The sequence below is a fragment of the Tasmannia lanceolata genome, unplaced genomic scaffold (genome assembly GCF_043159265.1).
Source record: "Tasmannia lanceolata isolate RefF3 unplaced genomic scaffold, GAP_Taslan_0.1 ptg000003l, whole genome shotgun sequence".
In the NCBI taxonomy this organism is placed as follows: domain Eukaryota; kingdom Viridiplantae; phylum Streptophyta; class Magnoliopsida; order Canellales; family Winteraceae; genus Tasmannia; species Tasmannia lanceolata.
Window position 1 is genome coordinate 14,745,931 of NW_027518680.1, and position 20,113 is coordinate 14,766,043.

The 20,113-nt window shown below is 37.9% G+C and overlaps 1 protein-coding gene across 1 annotated transcript; it reads left to right on the plus strand.

Annotated features, from left to right (window-relative positions):
- Positions 1–2,814: 2,814 nt before the first annotated feature.
- LOC143852298 (putative ABC transporter B family member 8) lies at positions 2,815–18,496 on the plus strand. Its single transcript, XM_077361699.1, has 9 exons — positions 2,815–3,172; positions 3,263–3,317; positions 3,423–3,601; positions 10,604–11,061; positions 11,917–12,457; positions 14,357–14,536; positions 15,320–16,603; positions 16,984–17,399; positions 17,891–18,496. Exons 1-9 carry the CDS (start codon positions 2,921–2,923, stop codon positions 18,240–18,242), a joined length of 3,717 nt encoding a protein of 1,238 aa, XP_077217814.1. The 5' UTR covers positions 2,815–2,920; the 3' UTR covers positions 18,243–18,496.
- The last annotated feature ends 1,617 nt before the right edge of the window (positions 18,497–20,113 follow it).

Consider the following 20,113-nt stretch of genomic DNA (forward strand, 5'->3'; position numbering starts at 1 on the left):
CCAAGACGATCGAAACTTAAATTGAAATTTAAAATCTTGCTCTTAAGCATGGTTTGAAATTTCGACAGAAATCCAAATCCGGTCAACCCGAAATGGTATGAAATTTCTAACGAAATTTCGTTTTGCCTCGAAATTTTGTTCCGAAATTTAACCCAATTTTCAAATTTTCGATCGAAATTTCATTTCCCCCTTAAATCCCGTTCCGACATTTAAGGAATATCCAAAAAAAATATGGATTTTATCCCTTACTTAATATTATCCTGAAATTTTGGCCAAAATTACTGAAATTTTGACCGAGTTAAAGTATCTTTTAAATTGATTTTTATGGATTTCAGGGATTTCGCCTGAAATCCGACTAAATCAATGAACGACTATTTTTCTCGTATAGAATTTTGATCGAAATTTTGGTAATTTCAGCTGAAATTTCGGGAGAATATTAAATAATTATTAATTTTATTTAACATTATCCTAGCCCTCCAATCGATATAGGCTTATCCTAGCCCTCCAATCAATAGAGGTTTCCATAATTGTTGTTCCTCTTCAGTAATTATTAATATTATTTAATATTATCCTAGCCCTCCAATCGATAGAGGTTTCCATAATTGTTGTTCCTCTTGAGGTGTCCGGAATCCGTCAATATTTTGCAAGTGTCATGCATGAGTAATAAAAAGTAGTTGTTTCGTCATTGTCATATGTCTTTACCTCTTCTTGGTATTTTTTTTTAATTGTCATAGATAGGTACCCGTGTCGGTACTTTTTGTATGTAGATTACGATTTTACCCTAAAGAAAGTAGTTAATATCATAACTTATTATTAAAGAGAATAGGCATAATACAGCTGGGATATAGATGGGATTTTTGGCAAAGGGTGGAAGAACTTAACCCACGATTCCGCCTTTATATATAGATTAGATTAGATTAGATTAGATTAGATTAGATTAGATTAGATTAGATTGTTGTCAAGACAATGCACTTATTTAGTATCGTTGAACTGGTCAATTTATAGGCCCACCACCGCATTGAATCAGTTTCAGCTTCATTTTTTACCTTTTGGAACTTTCTACATGTATATCTGTAATAGTAAAAGGCACCCGTGTTATGCAGCATCCAATGTCGAAGATGCAACATGTCTTTGATGGAGAATATATACTAGTGTAATATTAGTACAGAAAAGTGTTCCTGCGCAGCTGCGCAGGGAGCTTCTCTGCGCTTAAGTGGCTTAAAAAGCCTCCCATTCGCTTGAATAGAGGTTCCACCTTTGCAGGGTTCACAAAAAGTGACCAATGGGAGGCTTTTTAAGCCACTTAAGCGCAGGAAGCTCCCTGCGCCGGAACACTTCTCTTATTAGTATGGTATTTTATATAGAGTTGATATTTTCACTCCCCCATGCAATGTGGAAGATGCAACATGTCGTTGATGGATAATATATACTAATGTAATATTAGTATGGTATTTTTATATAGGGAGATGATATTTTCACTCCCCCTGCATTATGAACACGCTCCCCTTGTAATGTGATTTGACGTGAAAAGTGGGCAACTTTAATGCTTTTTGACGTCAAATCACATCCTAAGGGGAGCGCATGCGTAATGCAAGGGGATCATCACCCTTTATATACGATATTAATTGCCATTTTAAAGAAAGATGATATCAGCACAACCATTTTTCGTCTTGATAATTGCATAACCTTGTAAATGATGACAAAATCTGATGGAAAGTGAGCCTCTCTGGCTGGTCTGACATGCAATAGACCATCTGCGAAATGCCTTCTGCGATGGTCCCTACTAAATCCCTCTTTTATAATTTAAAGAGCTGTCAAAGGTTATTACAATGGGAAATGATATCCTCCCGCCGCCCGCTGGCCTCCCCACCCCCCCCCCCCCCCCCCCCCCGATGGTCCCTACTAAATCCTGGGAAATGATATCCTCCCCCCCCCCCCCGATGGTCCCTACTAAATCCCTCTTTTATAATTTAAAGAGCTGTCAAAGGTTATTACAATGGGAAATGATATCCTCCCGCTGCCCGCCCGCCCCCCCCCGTGGATAAAATCCCCCCTTTAATGTTATTCGTTAAGTTTTAAAGGCAAAGAAAAACGTTAGACGGGGTGAATTTATCCTCAAGCAGTGAACCACGCTCACAGAAACCGTTAGGGATTATTTCCCTATTACAATTCCAAGCTCTCACAAGCCAATTTAGAAAGAAAAACCAAGGTAAGTTTGTGCAATTATTAAAACATGGTAGTGCCAATTTCGGTAGCCTTTTTAAATATCCCTTGTATAGGTACACTTGCAATATTAAGTAGGAGTGGATTCCCACCAAATGGATTAAAGCTTCCATAAGACGTGATTCATGGAATTAAAAAAAAGGAAGAAAGCATTGTATTCAAAGCCGACATAAAACGACATGAGATTGAGAAACCTCACACCAACCCAATATCAAAAGCAAAAAGAAGTATTTCAGGGGAAATACAGATTTGTTTAGCAAACAAAATCATCCCTAGAAATGTAAAGAAACAAAGACAAGTAGGTAAAAGAAGCCATGAGCACAAGATATAAAATATAAAATATGGGAAAAAAAGGAAATAGCAAATGAGCTTGTAGTCATAGGCAACTTTATTGAATGCCCTATATATAAAATGCTTGAACCTCTTTTGGTACCATATTAAAGCAACTTCCACAACAAACAGAAAAAGAATACTTAAACGACTCCACATGAACGTCATAAAATATAGTAGCTTGGACCAATAGGGTAAGTTCAATGAAATTTCACTAAAGTCTTTTAACTATATATATGTGTATATATATGGGTGTGTGGTCATCAAACTCAAACAAAGAATTGCATTCCCTTTGTGTGTTTATTCCATCTGGGTTTTTTCAGTCCAGCAATAATTCAAACCCTTTGTACCTAGGATTGCTGAGAAAATGAGTTCTTTGAAGTTGGAGAATGAGCAAGATCAAGAAGAGATGAGAAGGAAAGAGAAGAAATCCTTTGCTGTAATTTTCAGATATGCTGATTGGGTTGATGTTCTGCTAATGTTATTGGGTACCTTTGGAGCAATAGGAGATGGGATGTCTACTAACTGCCTCTTGCTCTTCGCTAGCCGGATCATGAATAGCTTAGGGAATGGTAAGACCAAAGAAAATAATGGAAATTTCATGGATGAGGTTGAAAAGGTTAGAATTATTCATCTCTCTCTCTCTCTCCACCTTTTCTTTTCTCTCTTTCTAGCTCTAACATATCATTTTTGCATTGGATATTTACAGTGTGCACTATATTTTGTGTACTTGGGATTGGCTATCTTGGTTTTAGGCTTTATGGGTAATTCTAAAAATTCAACTTTTTTGCATTTTCTATGACATTTGAAGATAAATGATTTGAGAATGTAAGATGGCCTTTAGACTGATTTAATGAAAATATATGCAGAAGGATATTGCTGGAGTAAAACGAGTGAAAGACAGGTGCTAAGGATTCGTTACAAGTATTTGGAAGCTGTTCTTAGGCAGGAAGTTGGGTTCTTTGATTCACAAGAAGCTACTACTTCAGAGATCATCAACAGCATATCTAAAGACACTTCACTCATACAAGAGATTATGAGTGACAAGGTATAATGTAAATTGAACCCTTATATTTAGGGAAAAAATGGACTAACCATATTTCATTACAAGCATCAAATTGCATTGTATCAAATAGCGACATCGAACAATTAGTGGTGTTTTGATAGAAACCATTATGATCCATTAGAGATCACTTTGATCACATTGGTAGAATATGTGAGATCCCGCCTTTGGATTGGGTTGAGATCTCACTGTTGGATCGTCTTGGTGGAAGATTGTGTTGGTGGGAATGTCTTTCAGTCAATGATATGAGAAAGAAGAAGATAAGCTTCAAGGCGCGTAATCGCTTTCCTTAAGACAATATTCGCCCCCACCAGTTGTGTGCAAAGGGGATCTGCAAATTGCCTCCAAGATACAATGAAGCATTGTAGAACAATTCTACAAATGTTTGATGACGCTTTGCACAAGCAGAATCAAACCCAAAACACTTTTTTAGAACTTCAAGCCTTAGAAAAAATCACTAAAACTGTTTCCGCAGAAAACAGATTTTAGTGTACTGCTTTATGAACAAAACTATCTTGAAAATACAAGTGAGAGGGAGATTGCTAGAGAGAGCAGTAAACTACAGCAATAACTGCTTTTTCTCATTCTTTAAAAAACAGGTTTTTGCTTCTTTTTATAGAATCCTTGATGTTTATTCACTAAGAGAAACATCTCTTAAAAACATCCATTTGATTGGTTTGAATAATGACCATTTGATCACAACTCTTGGTGATTTAAGTGTCTTGGATCACCCACAAAGTGTCTTTTGTGTTTGAAAAACATCCATGACTCTTGGGAAGCAAAAGACATGAAGAAATGATGAAAAACGGAAGTGAAAAGCCATGTCTATTTTCTCCCAACGGATAGTTTTTCGAACAGCAGCAGTCGACCGGGCTACCACAGTCGCCCGCCAGAATGCTTCTGTCCATTTTGTTTTTTACGATCCAAATAACCGTGGTCGACCTCCGACACCTCCCTGGAAATCAATAAGTTTCCAGTAACCAATCCACGGTTACTCGGGAAACCCCGGTCGATCGGCCCTGTCTTAAAATTCTTTTTATATTTAAAATTAAAAACTTGTAAAAACATTTTAATTTCCCAATACTACTTTTCAATTTGAAAATTCTCTAACAATCCCCCACCATTTTTAAAATGAAAACTGCTTTCTCATAAGGCTTAGAAATTTTATGCATGGATGAAGGTATCTTACGATTTGAACATTCGCTTAGTGATGACACATCAAAGTTAGCCAAAATAGCATAGTAGACGTATCTTTGAACTAGCTATTCTATTCAGCTAACCGGACACACCATTACACATAATATTTCGTCTTTATAGGTAGTGTATAAAAGCCGACACATGTCTTGGCCTTGTGTCTGTATCTCGGTTTCATGAGTGCTCTAGAGACTAGCCAAGTCTTATAGGAAGCGGCACCACTTCCACACTCACATAGATAGGCTTAAGAGTGACCCTGTAACTATAGCACCCTAACATCCTGTTACAAGCCTGTTAAGAACCAATTGCTCATCCTCCTCCGTTACACATTACAAAACCAAACACTTTACCTTGGGATGAAAATAACATATATTATAGTGCTTGCAATCACTCCATATGATGTACTTGAGCTCATTGAACTCAAGACTTTGATGTCTCTTCAAGCATTGAGTTGAGTTTCCATCATTGGTGATCATTGGTTATTGGCTTTAGACCCATCCCCATTGATGTCTTAAACACCAAATCTCTTGCAAGACCTTTAGTTATTGGATCAGCCAAGTTTTGACTTGATCTCACATAATCTACAGTTACTACTCCATTAGTAAGTAACTGCCTAATAACACTATGTCTAAGTCCAATATGCCCAGACTTACCATTGTACACATGGTTATATGCCCTTGATAGTGTGGCCTGACTATCACAATGCACATATATCGATGGCATAGGTTTAGGCCAAACAAGAATTTCTATCAGCAAATTCCTCAGCCACTCTGCTTCTTTACAACAAGACGCCAATGCAATGAACTCTGCTTCCAAGGTGGAAGTAGTTATGCATGTCTACTTCTTCGAAGCCCAGGAGATAGCTCCCCCACCAAAAGTGAATATCCATCCACTTGTTGATGAATGATCAACATGCTCAGTTAACCAACTGGTATCTGTGTATCCTTCTAATACAACTGGATAACCACTATAAGACAACCCATAGTCTATAGTGCCTTTCAGATATTTTAGTATTCTATTTATTGCATTCCAATGTAGATTACTAGGATTACTAGTGTGTCTACTTAGTTTTTCTACTGCAAATGCAATGTCAAGTCTAGTACATGTCATAGCATACATCGGACTTCCTCTAATACTAGCATAACTTAATTGAGATACAGATCTACCAGTATTAGGATATAATCTCACACTTGAATCAAGAGGTGTAGAAACTAGTGTGCAATCAAAATGATCAAACTTCCTAAGTACTTTTTCAATGTAATGTGACTGGGAAAGAATAAGGTTACTACCTTCCCTTATGATTGTAATACCCAGTATTACATCTGTAAAACCTATATCTTTCATATCAAAGTTTAAAGACAAACACTCTTTGGATCTTGTGATACTGTCCATATCACTACCAAAGATCAACATATCATCTACATATAAACATATGATGACACCTTTTCCAATTTGAATTTACTATATACACATTTGTCTGACTCATGTATCTTAAAACCATTTGATACTAGAACTTTGTCAAATCTTTCATGCCACTGTTTAGGGGCTTGTTTAAGCCCATACAATGACTTAATTAATTTACATACTTTATGCTCTTGACCAGTTAGGATAAAACCTTCAGGTTGATCCATATACACTTCTTCATCAAATTCACCATTCAAAAATGCTGTTTTAACATCCATTTGGTGAATGTGAAAATTATATATGGATGCAAGAGCAATTAGGACTCTAATAGTAGAGATCCTTGCAACAGGAGCATATGTATCAAAGTAATCTAATCCGGCTTTTTGTGTAAAGCCTTTGGCAACCAACCTTGCCTTAAACTTTTCTATAGTTTCATCTTCTTCTTGAAGATCCATTTACAACCTATGGGTTTTGATCCAGGTGGCAAGTCAACTAATTTTGAAGTTTTATTACCCACAATGGAATCCATTTCATCATTGATGGCCTATTTCTAAAAAGCTGCATCTTGAGATTTAATAGCTTCTTCATAGGTCTTAGGATCAGGTCCTACTTTTAGATCTATCATAGTAAAAGTTTTGATCTTATTTCTTGACCCTTCTACAAGAAATACTACAAAATTAGGACCATAGGATTTTTCTCTTCTATCTCTTTTACTTCTCCTAATCTCATTAGGTACCTCATTAGTTTCTTCTTGAGGCTCTAATGAAGACTCTCTAGGTGTGTTTGAATCCATTAATCTAGGAATGGAAGAGAACCTGTTTTCAAAGAAAGTTGCATCTCTAGATTCAATAATGGTATTCTAATAAGTCATTAGGTTCTATAACTAAGAACCTATAGGCTTTACTATGGTTTGCATATCCAAGGAATATGCATTCAATGACTCTTTCGCCTAACTTCCTTTTCTTAGGTTTGGTACTTGAACTATGGCTCTACAACCCCAAGCTCTAAGATAATTCAAGTTGGGCTTTCTCTTTTTTCAAAGTTCATAGGGTGTAACATGAGTTTTTTTATTTGGAATTCTATTAAGGATGTGATAAGCCGTTAGTAAGGCTTCACCCCAAAACTCTTTATTTAAACCAGAATTGACTAACATGGAATTAACCATTTTCATTATAGTCATATTCTTTCTTTCAGCAACACCATTCTGTTGTGGTGTATAGGGGTTGAAAACTCATGTATTATTCCCTCACTTTCATAAAATTCAGGAAATTGGTATTCCTCTTCTCTGTCAGATCTAAAACACTTAATTTTAGATTCACATTGGTTTTCTACTTCTGTCTTATAAGTCTTAAACTTATCTAAGACTTCATCTTTATGGCTTAGAAGATATACATAACAGTATTTTGAGAAATCATCAATGAATGTCACAAAATACTTCTTGCCTCTTTTAGTTGGAGTGCCATGTAAGCCACAAACATCACTATGTATCAATTGTAACAAAGAAGTAGATCTTTCTACACTAGAAAATGATTTTGTAGTTATCTTAGTTTGCATGCATATCTTACATTTATTATCTACCAAGTTTTCATCACATTTATGTATTAGTTCTAACTTTACCATATCATGCATTTTTCTAAAATTTACATGTCCTAATCTATTATGCCATAAAGAAATAGAGTCAACCATATAAACAGAAACATTAACTTTATTAATATTCATCTTGAACAACCCTCATACATATAACCATTTCCTACAAATGTCCCATCCTTGGACAGTACAAACTTGTTAGATTCAAATACAAGTTTAAAGCCTTTCTTATTAAGAAGGCTACTAGAAACAAGATTTTTTCTAACATATGGTACATGGTATACATCAGTAAGAGTAGGATCTTTATAGAAGTGAATTCAAGTTCTACTTTGCCTTTTCCTTTGACTTGTGCAGTTGAAGAGTTTCCCATGTAGAGAACACTTCCATCTTCGACTTGTGCATAAGTCAAAAATGCGCTTCTGTCTTTGCAAACATGTTTTGTAGCGCCCGAATCGATCCACCAAGTATCTTCTCTATCAAGATAATTGACCTCGGGTATCATGGCAACAAACTTTTCAGTATTTCCTTGAGTGTTCGACTTTTTAGATCGACACTCTCTCTTGTAGTGGCCTATTTTGTCACATTGAAAACAAACGCCTTTGCGCTTCTTATTCTTATCAGAATCCTTGCCATTTTTATGCTTCCTCTTTAAATTACCTTTCCAAGGTTGAGTAGGGGGTTTTGTATCAGTCATATTGACATTTTCCACCATATGGACTTTAGAGGATATTAATTCAATATCTTCTTTTTTATCTCGAAGCCTTGATTCTTCCTCAACTTGGAGGGTTTGAATCAAATATTCAAGAGACATCTCCTCCTTTTTATGTTTAGGACTTTTTCTAAAGTCTTTCCAAGATGGTGGTAACTTGTCAGTGATTGAAGGTATGACAACGGTATCATCAAGATTTACCCTTCGTTGATGAACTTGACTAATGATTATGTTAGATTTCATGAATTTGATCAACTACCAACTTATCATCAGTCATCTTATAATATAAAAAATGACTTGCTACAAACTTTTTGGCTTTGGCGTTTTCAGATAGATACTTTGTCTCTAAAGCCGTCCAAAGTGCTCCTCCCGACTCCATGTTATTGTAGATGTCAAACAGTTCATCGGTCATGGCATTGAGGATGTGGCCCTTGCACAAGTAGTCATCTTGATCCCACTTCCTTCTTTTACGTGCTTGAGCAGTCGTCTCATCTTCAATAATCTCCGGTTTTGATGTAGTAAGTACATATGCCAGTTTTAGAGTAGTGAGAATAAAATGAACCTTCTTTTGCCATCTTTTGAAGTTGCCTTTGTTGAAACATTCCAACTTCACAAAATCTTGTGTTATTTGCTTCATTGATTGTGCCATGAAGATCTTTAGAATATTGTCTTAAGATTGTTGGTGGGAATGTCCTTTAGTCAAGGATATGAGAAAGAAGAAGATAAGCTTCAAGGCGCATAATCGCTTTCCTTAAGACAATATTCGCCCCCACCAGTTGCGTGCAAAGGGGATCCGCGAATTGCCTCCAAGATACAATGAAGCCTTGTAGAACAATTCTACAAATGTTTGATGACGCTTTGCACAAGCGGAATCAAACCCAAAACATATTTTTAGAACTTCAAGCCTTAGAAAAAATCACTAAAACTGTTTCCGCAGAAAACAGATTTTAGTGCACTGTTTTATGAACAAAACTATCTTGAAAATACAAGTGAGAGAGCGATTGCTAGAGAGAGAAGAAAACTACAGCAATAACTGCTTTTTCTCATTCTTTAAAAGACATGTTTTTGCTTCTTTTTATAGAATCCTTGATGTCTATTCACTAAGAGAAACATCTCTTAAAAACATCCCTTTGATTGGTTTGAATAATGACCATTTGATCACAACTCTTGGTGATTTAAGTGTCTTGGATTACCCACAAAGTGTCCTTTTGGTTTGAAAAACATCCATGACTCTTGGGAAGCAAAAGACATGAAGAAATGATGAAAAACGGAAGTGAAAAGCCATGTCTATTTTCTCCCAGCGGATAGTTTTTCGAACAGCCGCGGTCGACCGGGCTACCGCGGTCGACCGCAAGAATGCTTCTGTCAATTTTATTTTTTTACGATCCAAAGAACCGCGGTCGACCGACATTCCGCGGTTGACCTCCGACACCTCCCTGGAAATCAATTATGTTTCCATTAACCAATCCGCGGTCGCTCGGGAAATCCTAGTCGACCGGCCCTGTCTTAAAATTCTTTTTATATTTAAAATAAAAAACTTGTAAAAATATTTTAATTTCCAAATACTATTTTACATTTTGAAAATTCTCTAACAGATGACAGGTAGGGTAGATGAGGTAACCTAGATAGAGTAGGCAAATAGGTTGGATTAGGATTGGTCCCCTTCCATAATTATCTTGATTTCATTCTATGTTTATATTAATTCAAGATTTTATGGAAATCTTTTCTCTTTTACACACATTTCATCTTAATGCCATGCCTGAGTTACACCATTAATTGTACGGTTGCAATCTTCTGATCAAAACATTTTCTAGGACATTGAGATTTCCACAGTGGGCCCTACTTGATTGACCGATCAGATTGACAGTTCCACTATCCACATTTCGTCTACACCATAATATGGTGCAAAAGATTCTCATATGATCATTCCTCATAATTTCTTAAAAAAAACCTTTAAAAAGAGAAAAGTTGCCATTCTCATAAAGAACTTTTCTCATAAAGGTAATGAGATATTTTAAATTTCTTAGCCATCATGGCTAGACAATCATTTTCCACTAACTATATCAGGGTCCTAATATTCTCTTTCTTTACAGGTGCCCATATTTCTGATGCACACGTCTGTGTTCTTCTCAGGACTTGCATTCTCCTCTTACTTTTCATGGAGACTCTCTTTAGTAGCCTTTCCCTTCATCATTTTACTAATAATTCCTGGACTTTTATATGGGAAATATCTTCTACATCTATCCAAAAAGTCCCATGAAGAATACAGTAAAGCAAACACTATAGTTGAACAAGCTCTAAGTTCTATCAAGACTGTCTATTCATTCACTGCTGAGAAGAGGATCTTAGAAAGATATTCAATTATATTAGACAAAAATGTAAAGCTGGGGATGAAACAAGGCCTTGCAAAAGGGGTGGCAGTGGGAAGTACAGGGCTTTCTTTCGCTATATGGGCTTTCTTGGCTTGGTATGGGAGTAGATTGGTTATGTATCAAGGAGAAAGTGGAGGGAGGATTTATGCTGCAGGACTTTCTTTCATCTTGGGTGGACTGTAAGTAAATTTGTTGTCTTCAAAATATTTGGCTTTTTGCATAAGTTGATAGGATTGCTATGATTAATTGTGAGGTCATTGATTTTGCACCACTTATCTGCCTTTTCTTACTGCATTTCAATGACCTTTATGTTTGGCTTTTCTGGAAAATAAAGTCATTTTCAAGAAAAGACTAGCCCTGATTGGATTGCAGGAAGGGAAATGAAATATTGCCCTCTTCTTTTTTTACTCGGGACATCCTCTCTTGTGTCAAAGAGTAGCCATAATTAAATAATACCCTAGAGGGGGGTGTGCCAAGTAAAAAAGGGGAATATATCAATCACTTCCCTTGCAACAATTTGTGGGGTCATTGATTTTATGTTTTGGCTTTTCCAAAATAAAGTCATTTTCATGAAACGACCAAGGCCCTGTTTGGATTGCTGGAATTTTTTGAAAAAGTAACAAGACCCACTCCGATTTATGGTAAAAACTCCACCGGATTCGAATTGCCTAAAGCTCCAAAGCTGATTGAACGTGTTTGGCTAGGTCCTTTAAACCCTATCTTATACCAGGCTGGGTCCCACCTAGTCCCACACCTAAGAAGGCCCCACTTAGGACAGGAACATTGCACCCCTGATTTCAACAACTTTACCATTGGATGTGGAGCTTAATTGTATTCTCTTTTCTCACCGTTCATAGCTAGCTCTTGATAGATAGGATTGTCCAATCATATTCACTATCATTCCCATACATAACGATGAATACATATCTACATATGCATTATGTATTTATGTGCTTAATCATACAATCTACCACATATGTATGCATTGATCTATGTATCATTCCTAATGAATCCTCCTCCATTATGTAATGTAGATCTCTTGGAATGGCTCTCCCTGATCTCAAGTACTTCACAGACGCTTCCATCGCGGCAACCCGAATCTTCCAATGGATTGATCGGATTCCAATGATCGACGGTGAAGATACAAAAGGTCTAATACTAGACCAGGTTCGTGGTGAAATCGAATTCGAGTGTGTAAAGTTCACATACCCTTCGCGGCCCGATTCCCTTGTCTTGAAAGATTTCAATCTTGTGGTACCCGCCGGACAAACAATCGCTCTTGTAGGCTCAAGTGGGAGTGGGAAGTCGACTGCAATTGCACTGGTGCAACGATTTTATGATGTGGATGATGGAGTAGTAAAGATTGATGGTGTTGATATAAAGAAGTTACAATTGAAGTGGATCAGAGGGAAAATGGGTCTGGTTAGTCAAGAACATGCTCTTTTTGGGACATCGATAAAGGAGAATATAATGTTTGGGAAGGCAGATGCAACCATGGATGAGATTTTTGGTGCAGCCATGACTGCAAATGCTGATAACTTCATAAGGCAGCTTCCTGAAGGCTATGAGACCAAGGTGAGTTACTTCTAGGGTCCATCACAAAAGGCATTTCGCAGCTGGTCTGTCGCATGTCAGCCCAGCCACTCGTGAATGAAGACAAAAACTGTCATATACATTTAGGCCCCATTCATTTTAGATTGTGACAACCAATTGTGAGGCCCAAACATATTATTGGACTCAAAATTAACCTATTATTGTACTCAAAATTACGTTTAATTTTGAGCACAATAATTGGTTTGAGGTTCACAATCGGTTAAAAAGATTTAGATCGGGCAACCGAGTGTGGGCCCCAAACCTATTATTGGACTGAAAATTAAACGTAATTTTGAGTTCAAGAATCACTTTGGGGCTCACAATCAATTGTCATAATCTAAAACGAACAGGGAAAATAATAAAAAGGTTCACAATCGGTTGTCACCATCTAAAACAAACAGGGCCTTTAATAAAATCTGTCGCATTATCTAGCGCCGCTGAGGGGCCATTTTAGATACATGTATTTTACAATCCAGAATTGTGGAATCTTGGATTTTACAATCCAGGATGGTAAAATCAACGTTTTAACTTATAAATCATGGTTTTAGCTTATAAAATCCAGGTTTTACAATCCTGGATTATAAAATCAATGTAGGGCGATGAATTTTGTGACGGCTAATCATCTGTCACTAATTGGTGCGAAATGGCAAAACTTTCCATTGTTATAAGGGGGTTTCTTGTAGTGCAATTACCACCCTTAAGGCCATGTTTGGCATCCATGAAAAATGTTTTCCATGGAATATTAATTTACACATAAGTAGGAGAGGGGCAAGGAGTGTGAAGTGGGGTGCAGCTTGGGTCGGGTCGGGTTGAGCTTTTGCTAAAAAATGAATTGGAATAACCCCCGACCTGATTTTAAGGTAAAAGTTCAACCTGAATTCTCAAAAATCGACTCGAGTTGCACCCGACGGGGTGAGAATTGGCTGAAAACAGGGAAAAGAAAAACTCTGCTAAAAATAAAGGGATTTTTGCTGATTAGTCCCTACATGGCAAAATGATTGCTTATTAGTCCCTAAGAAAGGCATATTATCTTAGAAGTCCTACTTTTAGAAAATATTTGCTAAAAAGTCCTTAAAACTCACCTACGTCAATTTTCTCCGTTAAAAATTTTTAAATGGCAAATTTACCCCCAACCCTTTTGGCGTATTTTGATTTCCCTACCACTATTTTCGGAGAAAATTTAGGAAATAAGAAAAAGTAGTATCTTTTCCAATATTCTCTTCAAAAATCTTGTAAAATCCTTCAAAGTTGTTAACGTTTTATCCCATTTTGACTTTCTCTTTGACATTCTTCCTCTAAATTAATAGACATAATTCCCCTCTTAAATTATTGAAAAAACTTTCATAGAAATAATTTTCCATCAGAGATATTTTCTTGCAATCCAACCAAGATAGGAATTTCTTGGAAAAGTTTGAAACTAAAAATATTCCTAAAATTTCTACTTTATTTATCCATGAAGAAAAGATAACTCAAACCGACCCTATTTAATTTATTTTAGAGGGATTTTCAATTTATTTAAAATGATTATTTTGTTGAAGGATTTTTGACAAGAATATTGGAAGAGATAATATTTTTGCTTATTTCCTAGTTATTTTCTGAAAATATTGGAAGGGAAATCTAAAAATGCTAAAACGGATTAAATGAGTTGGGGGGTAAATTTGCGATTTTAAAATTTTTAACCGAGAAAATTAACGTTGGTGAGTTTTAAGGACCTTTTAGCAAATATTTTCTAAAAGTAGGACTTATAAGATAATATGCTCTTCTTAGGGACTAATAAGCAATTATTTTGCCATGTAGGAACTAATCATCAAACATCCCAAAAATAAAAGTTTACATGAGTAATTTACCCATCTAATGACAGAACTAATTAACATTCTGCAGGTTGGTGAGCGTGGAGCTCTTTTATCAGGAGGGCAGAGGCAGCGGATCGCCATTGCCAGAGCCATAATCAAGAACCCTGCAATTCTACTCCTAGACGAAGCCACTAGCGCCCTTGACTCTGAGTCGGAGAAGCTCGTCCAAAATGCTCTCGATCAAGCTTCCATGGGGAGAACTACACTGGTAACATTCTTAGTTTCTTGCCTCAACGTTTTTTTTCTCGTATTCTTTTCTGTTTTATATGAATTATTATGTTGAAGTATAAATGATTTATGAAACAACCAATGACTCCAAAAGTTAAAAAGCCATTTAGAGTTAGTGTTATTTAATTATTTATTATTCAACACTCCCCCTCATGTGTGGCACCTCTTTTTGGGTTAGCCCTACGCTTAATATCAAGGGGTTGTTGGGTTTTGAACCCAGGACATATTATTTGCCGTGAGGCAACATCTCTGGTACCTTGTGAATTGGTTGTTTTCACATGGTATCATAGTCACTGTTGCCTCATGGCAGGTCCTGGGTTCAAAACCCAATACCTCCTTGATAGTAAAAATCAACATGTATAGCCAACCCAACAGGGGCCACATGTATTGCCAACCTAAAAAAGACGGGCCACACGTCAGGGGGATTGTTTAGGTATAAAGATTAAATAAATTCTAACCACTTAAGCTTTTGAAGTAATTGGTTGTTTCACATGCCTCACGGCAGGTCGTGGGTTCAAAACCCAATATCACCTTGATTGTAAAAATCAACATGTATGGCCAACCCAACAGGGGGCCACGTGTATTGTCAACCTAAAAAAGAGGGGCCACATGTTAGGGGATTGTTTAAGTATAAATGATTAAATAAAACCAACTATCCTTAATTCATATTATACATGAATTAAGGATAAGCCTAAACACCCATGTGGATGTTGGAACAGATCCTCATCTTTCTCTCAATTATATATATATTTTTTCAAATCAGGTTGTAGCACACAAGCTCTCCACAATAAGAAATGCAGATCAGATAGCAGTAGTTAATGGTGGCCAGATCATAGAATTAGGCTCTCACAACGACCTCATCAACAGAAAAAATGGCCATTATGCAAGATTAGCAAAACTACAGAGACAATTCAGCTCCAACGATCAAGAAACAGCATCAGAATTACACATAACTTCAGTTGGGAGAAACAGCTCAAGTCGAATAAGTACAACTAAATCAAGCCCAATTTCCTTCACCTCCCCATTCCCTAATGAAAACCCAGATCCTATCTCCCATCCTTCTCCGTCTTTTCGCCGTCTTCTCTCATTAAATTCGCCCGAATGGAAGCAAGCCTTTATGGGCAGTCTATCAGCAATCATATTCGGCGCAGTACAGCCCACTTACGCCATCACAATAGGTGGTGTAATTGCTGCCTTCTTCCTCCCAAACCATGATGAGGTCCGATCGCTAATCCGCATTTATGCCTTAATTTTTTGTTCACTCTCCGTCATCTCCATTCTCGTTAACCTCTCTCAACACTACAATTTCGCCTACATGGGTGAGCGCCTAACAAGAAGAATTCGATTGGGAATGCTTGAAAAGATACTGACTTTCGAAACTGCGTGGTTTGATGAGGACCAAAATTCAAGTGGTGCCTTATGCTCTAGGCTAAGCAATGAAGCTTCCATGGTGAAATCTCTAGTGGCAGATAGAGTTTCACTGCTAGTTCAAACCTCATCAGCCGTCATAACGGCGATGGTTATGGGCCTAATCATAGCTTGGAAACTGGCGATTGTTATGATCGCGGTCCAACCATTGACAATTCTGTGTTTCTATACTAGAAAAGTTCTACTCTCTAGCCTTTCATTAAACTTGGTAAAGGCCCAAAATCAAAGTACCCAAATTGCGGTCGAAGCCGTATGTAACCACCGGATTGTTACCTCATTCGGGTGTGTCGGTAAGGTCCTCGATCTCTTCGAAGAAGCTCAAGTGGAGCCGAAGAAGGCGGGGAAGAAGAAATCGTGGCTGGCAGGAATTGGAATAGGTTCAGCCCAATGTTTAACATTTATGTGTTGGGCTTTGGACTTTTGGTATGGGGGGCGACTAGTGAACTCAGGGGAGATACCTGCCGGAGCCGTCTTCAAGACATTCTTTGTATTGGTGAGCACTGGAAAGGTTATAGCGGACGCCGGGAGCATGACATCTGATTTGGCCAGGGGATCAACTGCGGTGGCATCGGTGTTCGAGGTCTTAGACAGACAATCCCTCATCCCCGGGTCTTACAAAGTAAGAATTGTCTTCTATTACATGTCTTTTATTTGAATCATTGTGTTATAAAATGCTATATTTTTTGAAGAAAGATGACATTTATTAAATAAAAGATGATTACAATTTACAAGTGCACCTCAGGCAGTAGAGACTGCCCCATATACAAGGTATCTCTAGAAGCTCCCAATTTGGCTAGGCAATCAGCTAAATTGTAGGCACTTCTTGGTACGAGAGGAAAAAAAGAAAGTACCAAACATACAAAGATCTCTAATCTCATCCAATAGATTGGCGAATTTCCATAGATGTATTGAATCCCATTGACCAACACGTTATGTTATAAAATGCTATAATTAGTATGATTTAGGCCTCAAATCAACCTCATTGTTGTATTGGCTCAGGTTGGGGATAACAAAGAAGGCAAGAAATTGGAGAGAATGTCTGGGCAGATAGAGCTGAAGAAGGTGGATTTCGCATACCCAAGTCGCCCTCAAAGCCTTATTCTTCGCGGATTTTGTTTGGAGGTGAAAGCGGGCACGAGCATCGGCCTTGTCGGAAGGAGTGGATGTGGTAAGTCGACGGTGATCGGATTGATTCAGAGGTTCCATGATGCCGAAAGAGGGATAGTGAAGGTGGATGGAATAGACATAAGGGAATTGGATATCGGGTGGTATCGAGGACACATGGCTCTTGTAAGCCAAGAACCTGTGATCTTTTCGGGCACCATTCGTTACAATATCGTCTTCGGGAAGCCAGAAGCCAGCGAGAGCGAGGTGATCGAGGCCGCCAAAGCTGCGAATGCGCATGACTTCATATCGTAAGTCCATTTTACTTGTTTTGAAAATCAAAAGATCTATATTCTCTCAAAATAGGATAAACACGATGTATGTGTGAAACAACCAATTGCTCCAGAAGCTAAAACTGTTAGAGTTGGTGCTATTTAATCATTTATACTTCAACACCTCCTCTCACGTTTGGGTTGGCCGTGAATTTTTATTATTAAGGAGTTGTTGGGTTTTGAACTCAGGACCTGCGTGAGGCCTTAGCTCTAATAACATGTGAAACAACCAATTACTCCAAAAGCTTAAGGCCCTGTTCGTTTAAGATTATGACAACCGATTTTGAGTATTGGACTTGAATTTACATTTAAATTTGAGTCCAATAATCGGTTTGGGGTCACAATCGCTTACCATAATCTTAAATGAACAGGGCTTAAGCTGCTAGAGTTGGTGTTAAATAAACATTTATGCTTCAACATATGCATCATCTCCAATAAAAGCTTTGTTTTCATGAATTGTTGATATGCAGATCACTGAGAGATGGTTATGAGACGGAATGCGGGGAGAGGGGAGTACAATTATCAGGAGGCCAGAAGCAGAGAATTGCCATTGCAAGAGCAATCATAAGAAATCCAACAATACTTCTTCTAGATGAGGCTACTAGCGCTCTAGATGTGCAATCTGAACAGGTTGTGCAGGAGGCCCTTGATAGGATCATGGTGGGGAGAACCACGGTGGTGGTAGCACATCGGCTCAACACCATTAAAAAGCTTGACTCGATCGCCTTTGTCGGAGAAGGGAAGGTGATGGAGCAAGGAACATATGCTCAGCTCAAGAGCAAGAAGGGGGCCTTCTTTAACCTCGCTAGTCTTCAAGCATGACCATGTACGTGAAACAACTGTTAAGAATGGGAAGATGGATAATGAGTGTATCTTGACTAAGTAACTCCTATGTTTAGAAATGCATCCTGACCTTGAAAGAAGTTGAGTTATGGGAAATTAGTAAGCCTTGTTTATTATTGATTTGGATCATCTCATGGTAGGTCTTAATGTAGACCTCTCAAGCCCCAAATTCAAGCCAATTTGTGGCAAATAAATGGTTTAATAGAAAATTTTGGAGTTGTCAACCATTACTTTTATACGAGGTGTGATCGTGCAAAGGTGCACTTGGATCCTTGGGGGTGATTTTGAGAAGATCAACCAAACTTAAGCAAAACATATATTTTAAAATTTTTAAGTAGTGATACTAAGTCTTTGCCTCAGTGATGGCTGGGGAAGGAGCCAGTTGTGCCCTAACCAATCTTTCTGCTTTTAGTAGGTTCTGTTAGAAAATATTGAAATCGAAATCAGAAATAAACAAAACCTAGACTTTGAGGCACGTTGATCGCTTTCTTTAAGGCTTTATTTGTCCCCACTCGATCTTGAGTTTGCTTAAGGGTTGCAGACAAATTGCCTCCAGGATACAACAAAGTCTTTGAGAATTTTCAGAAAGCAAATCTGATAACTCTCCAACGAATTCTCTATGAAATAGTATAATTATGGCTGTAAGAGTTATTAAGAAAGAAAGAGTGAGAGAGAGATCATCAGTATTTCTGAAAAACCCACTAATTTAAAGTATTTATAGATTATGAATAGTTGCTTCCGACAGTTAGAAAACACGTAGAAAAAGACACCCTTTCATTTAAATTCTAACAGTCATATCTGTTAGTTTATATCCAACTGATAGAAAACACGTAGAAAAAGACACCCTTCCATTTAAATTCTAACAGTCATATCTGTTAGTTTATAAATATCAAAACTGATCTTTTTAAATTCAAATCTTTTTGCAAACAAAATTCAACAGGTTCTAGGTGCAAATATTGGTTGAGTGCAAAAACATGGGGGCTTTCATTGATATTGCTGCAACTTTACAAAGTTTGAAAGGGAGATGATTACCCCCCCCCCCCCCACTTAGACACACGAGTTTCAAAATAGCTTGGGCTAGTCCTCTTCTCATCCCTTGGGTGGTAGGATGTTACGTTCCTAAGTGGGGGTAGGTATGGGACTGGGTGGGACCCACCTGGTATGGGAAAGGTTTAAAGAGCCTTGCCGAACGTGTTCCATCAACTCTAGAGCTTTTGGCGTATTGGTAAGGTACCTAACATTTGGTATCATAACAGCCACCATGTCTAGGGCCGGGGCCGGATGTTGCATTCCCCGTCCTTGTCCCCATCGGAAGGAAAATTCCCTGTCCCCGTCCCGTGGGGAATATCTAATCCTCATCCCCGCCCCGCACAAAAAATCCCCGCCTAAAAAAAAACTTTTTAACGCCCATGAAGAAGAAAAGACAAGCCGTATTTGTGCACTTATCAAAATATAGTAGTGCCAATATCACTAGACTAAAAGGAATGTTTACTGTTCACGAAAAAAACACTAAAACAGTACTAAAATAAGAGGGTCTTGATAATGGTTTGCATATTGAAACGGGGCGGGTGGGCCCACTTCCATCCCCGTCCCGTCACCATCCCCATCCGAATCAAGGAATCCCCGCCCCATGCGGGGCGGATCCCCATTTCCACAGGTGAAATTGCCAGACCTACGTCTCGTGTTCAAGTCGCAGAAGGGGCAACCTGTGGGCGAGGAATACCGGTAAAGGGTTGCATGGTAAAACAGCTAGAGTTAGAACTGCTAGAGTAAAGTTGCCACAGAGTAGGCTACCGTGGAAGTGGCAACCTTTGGAAAGGGCTACCTAGAAAAAAGGCGAAAGTGAAAGC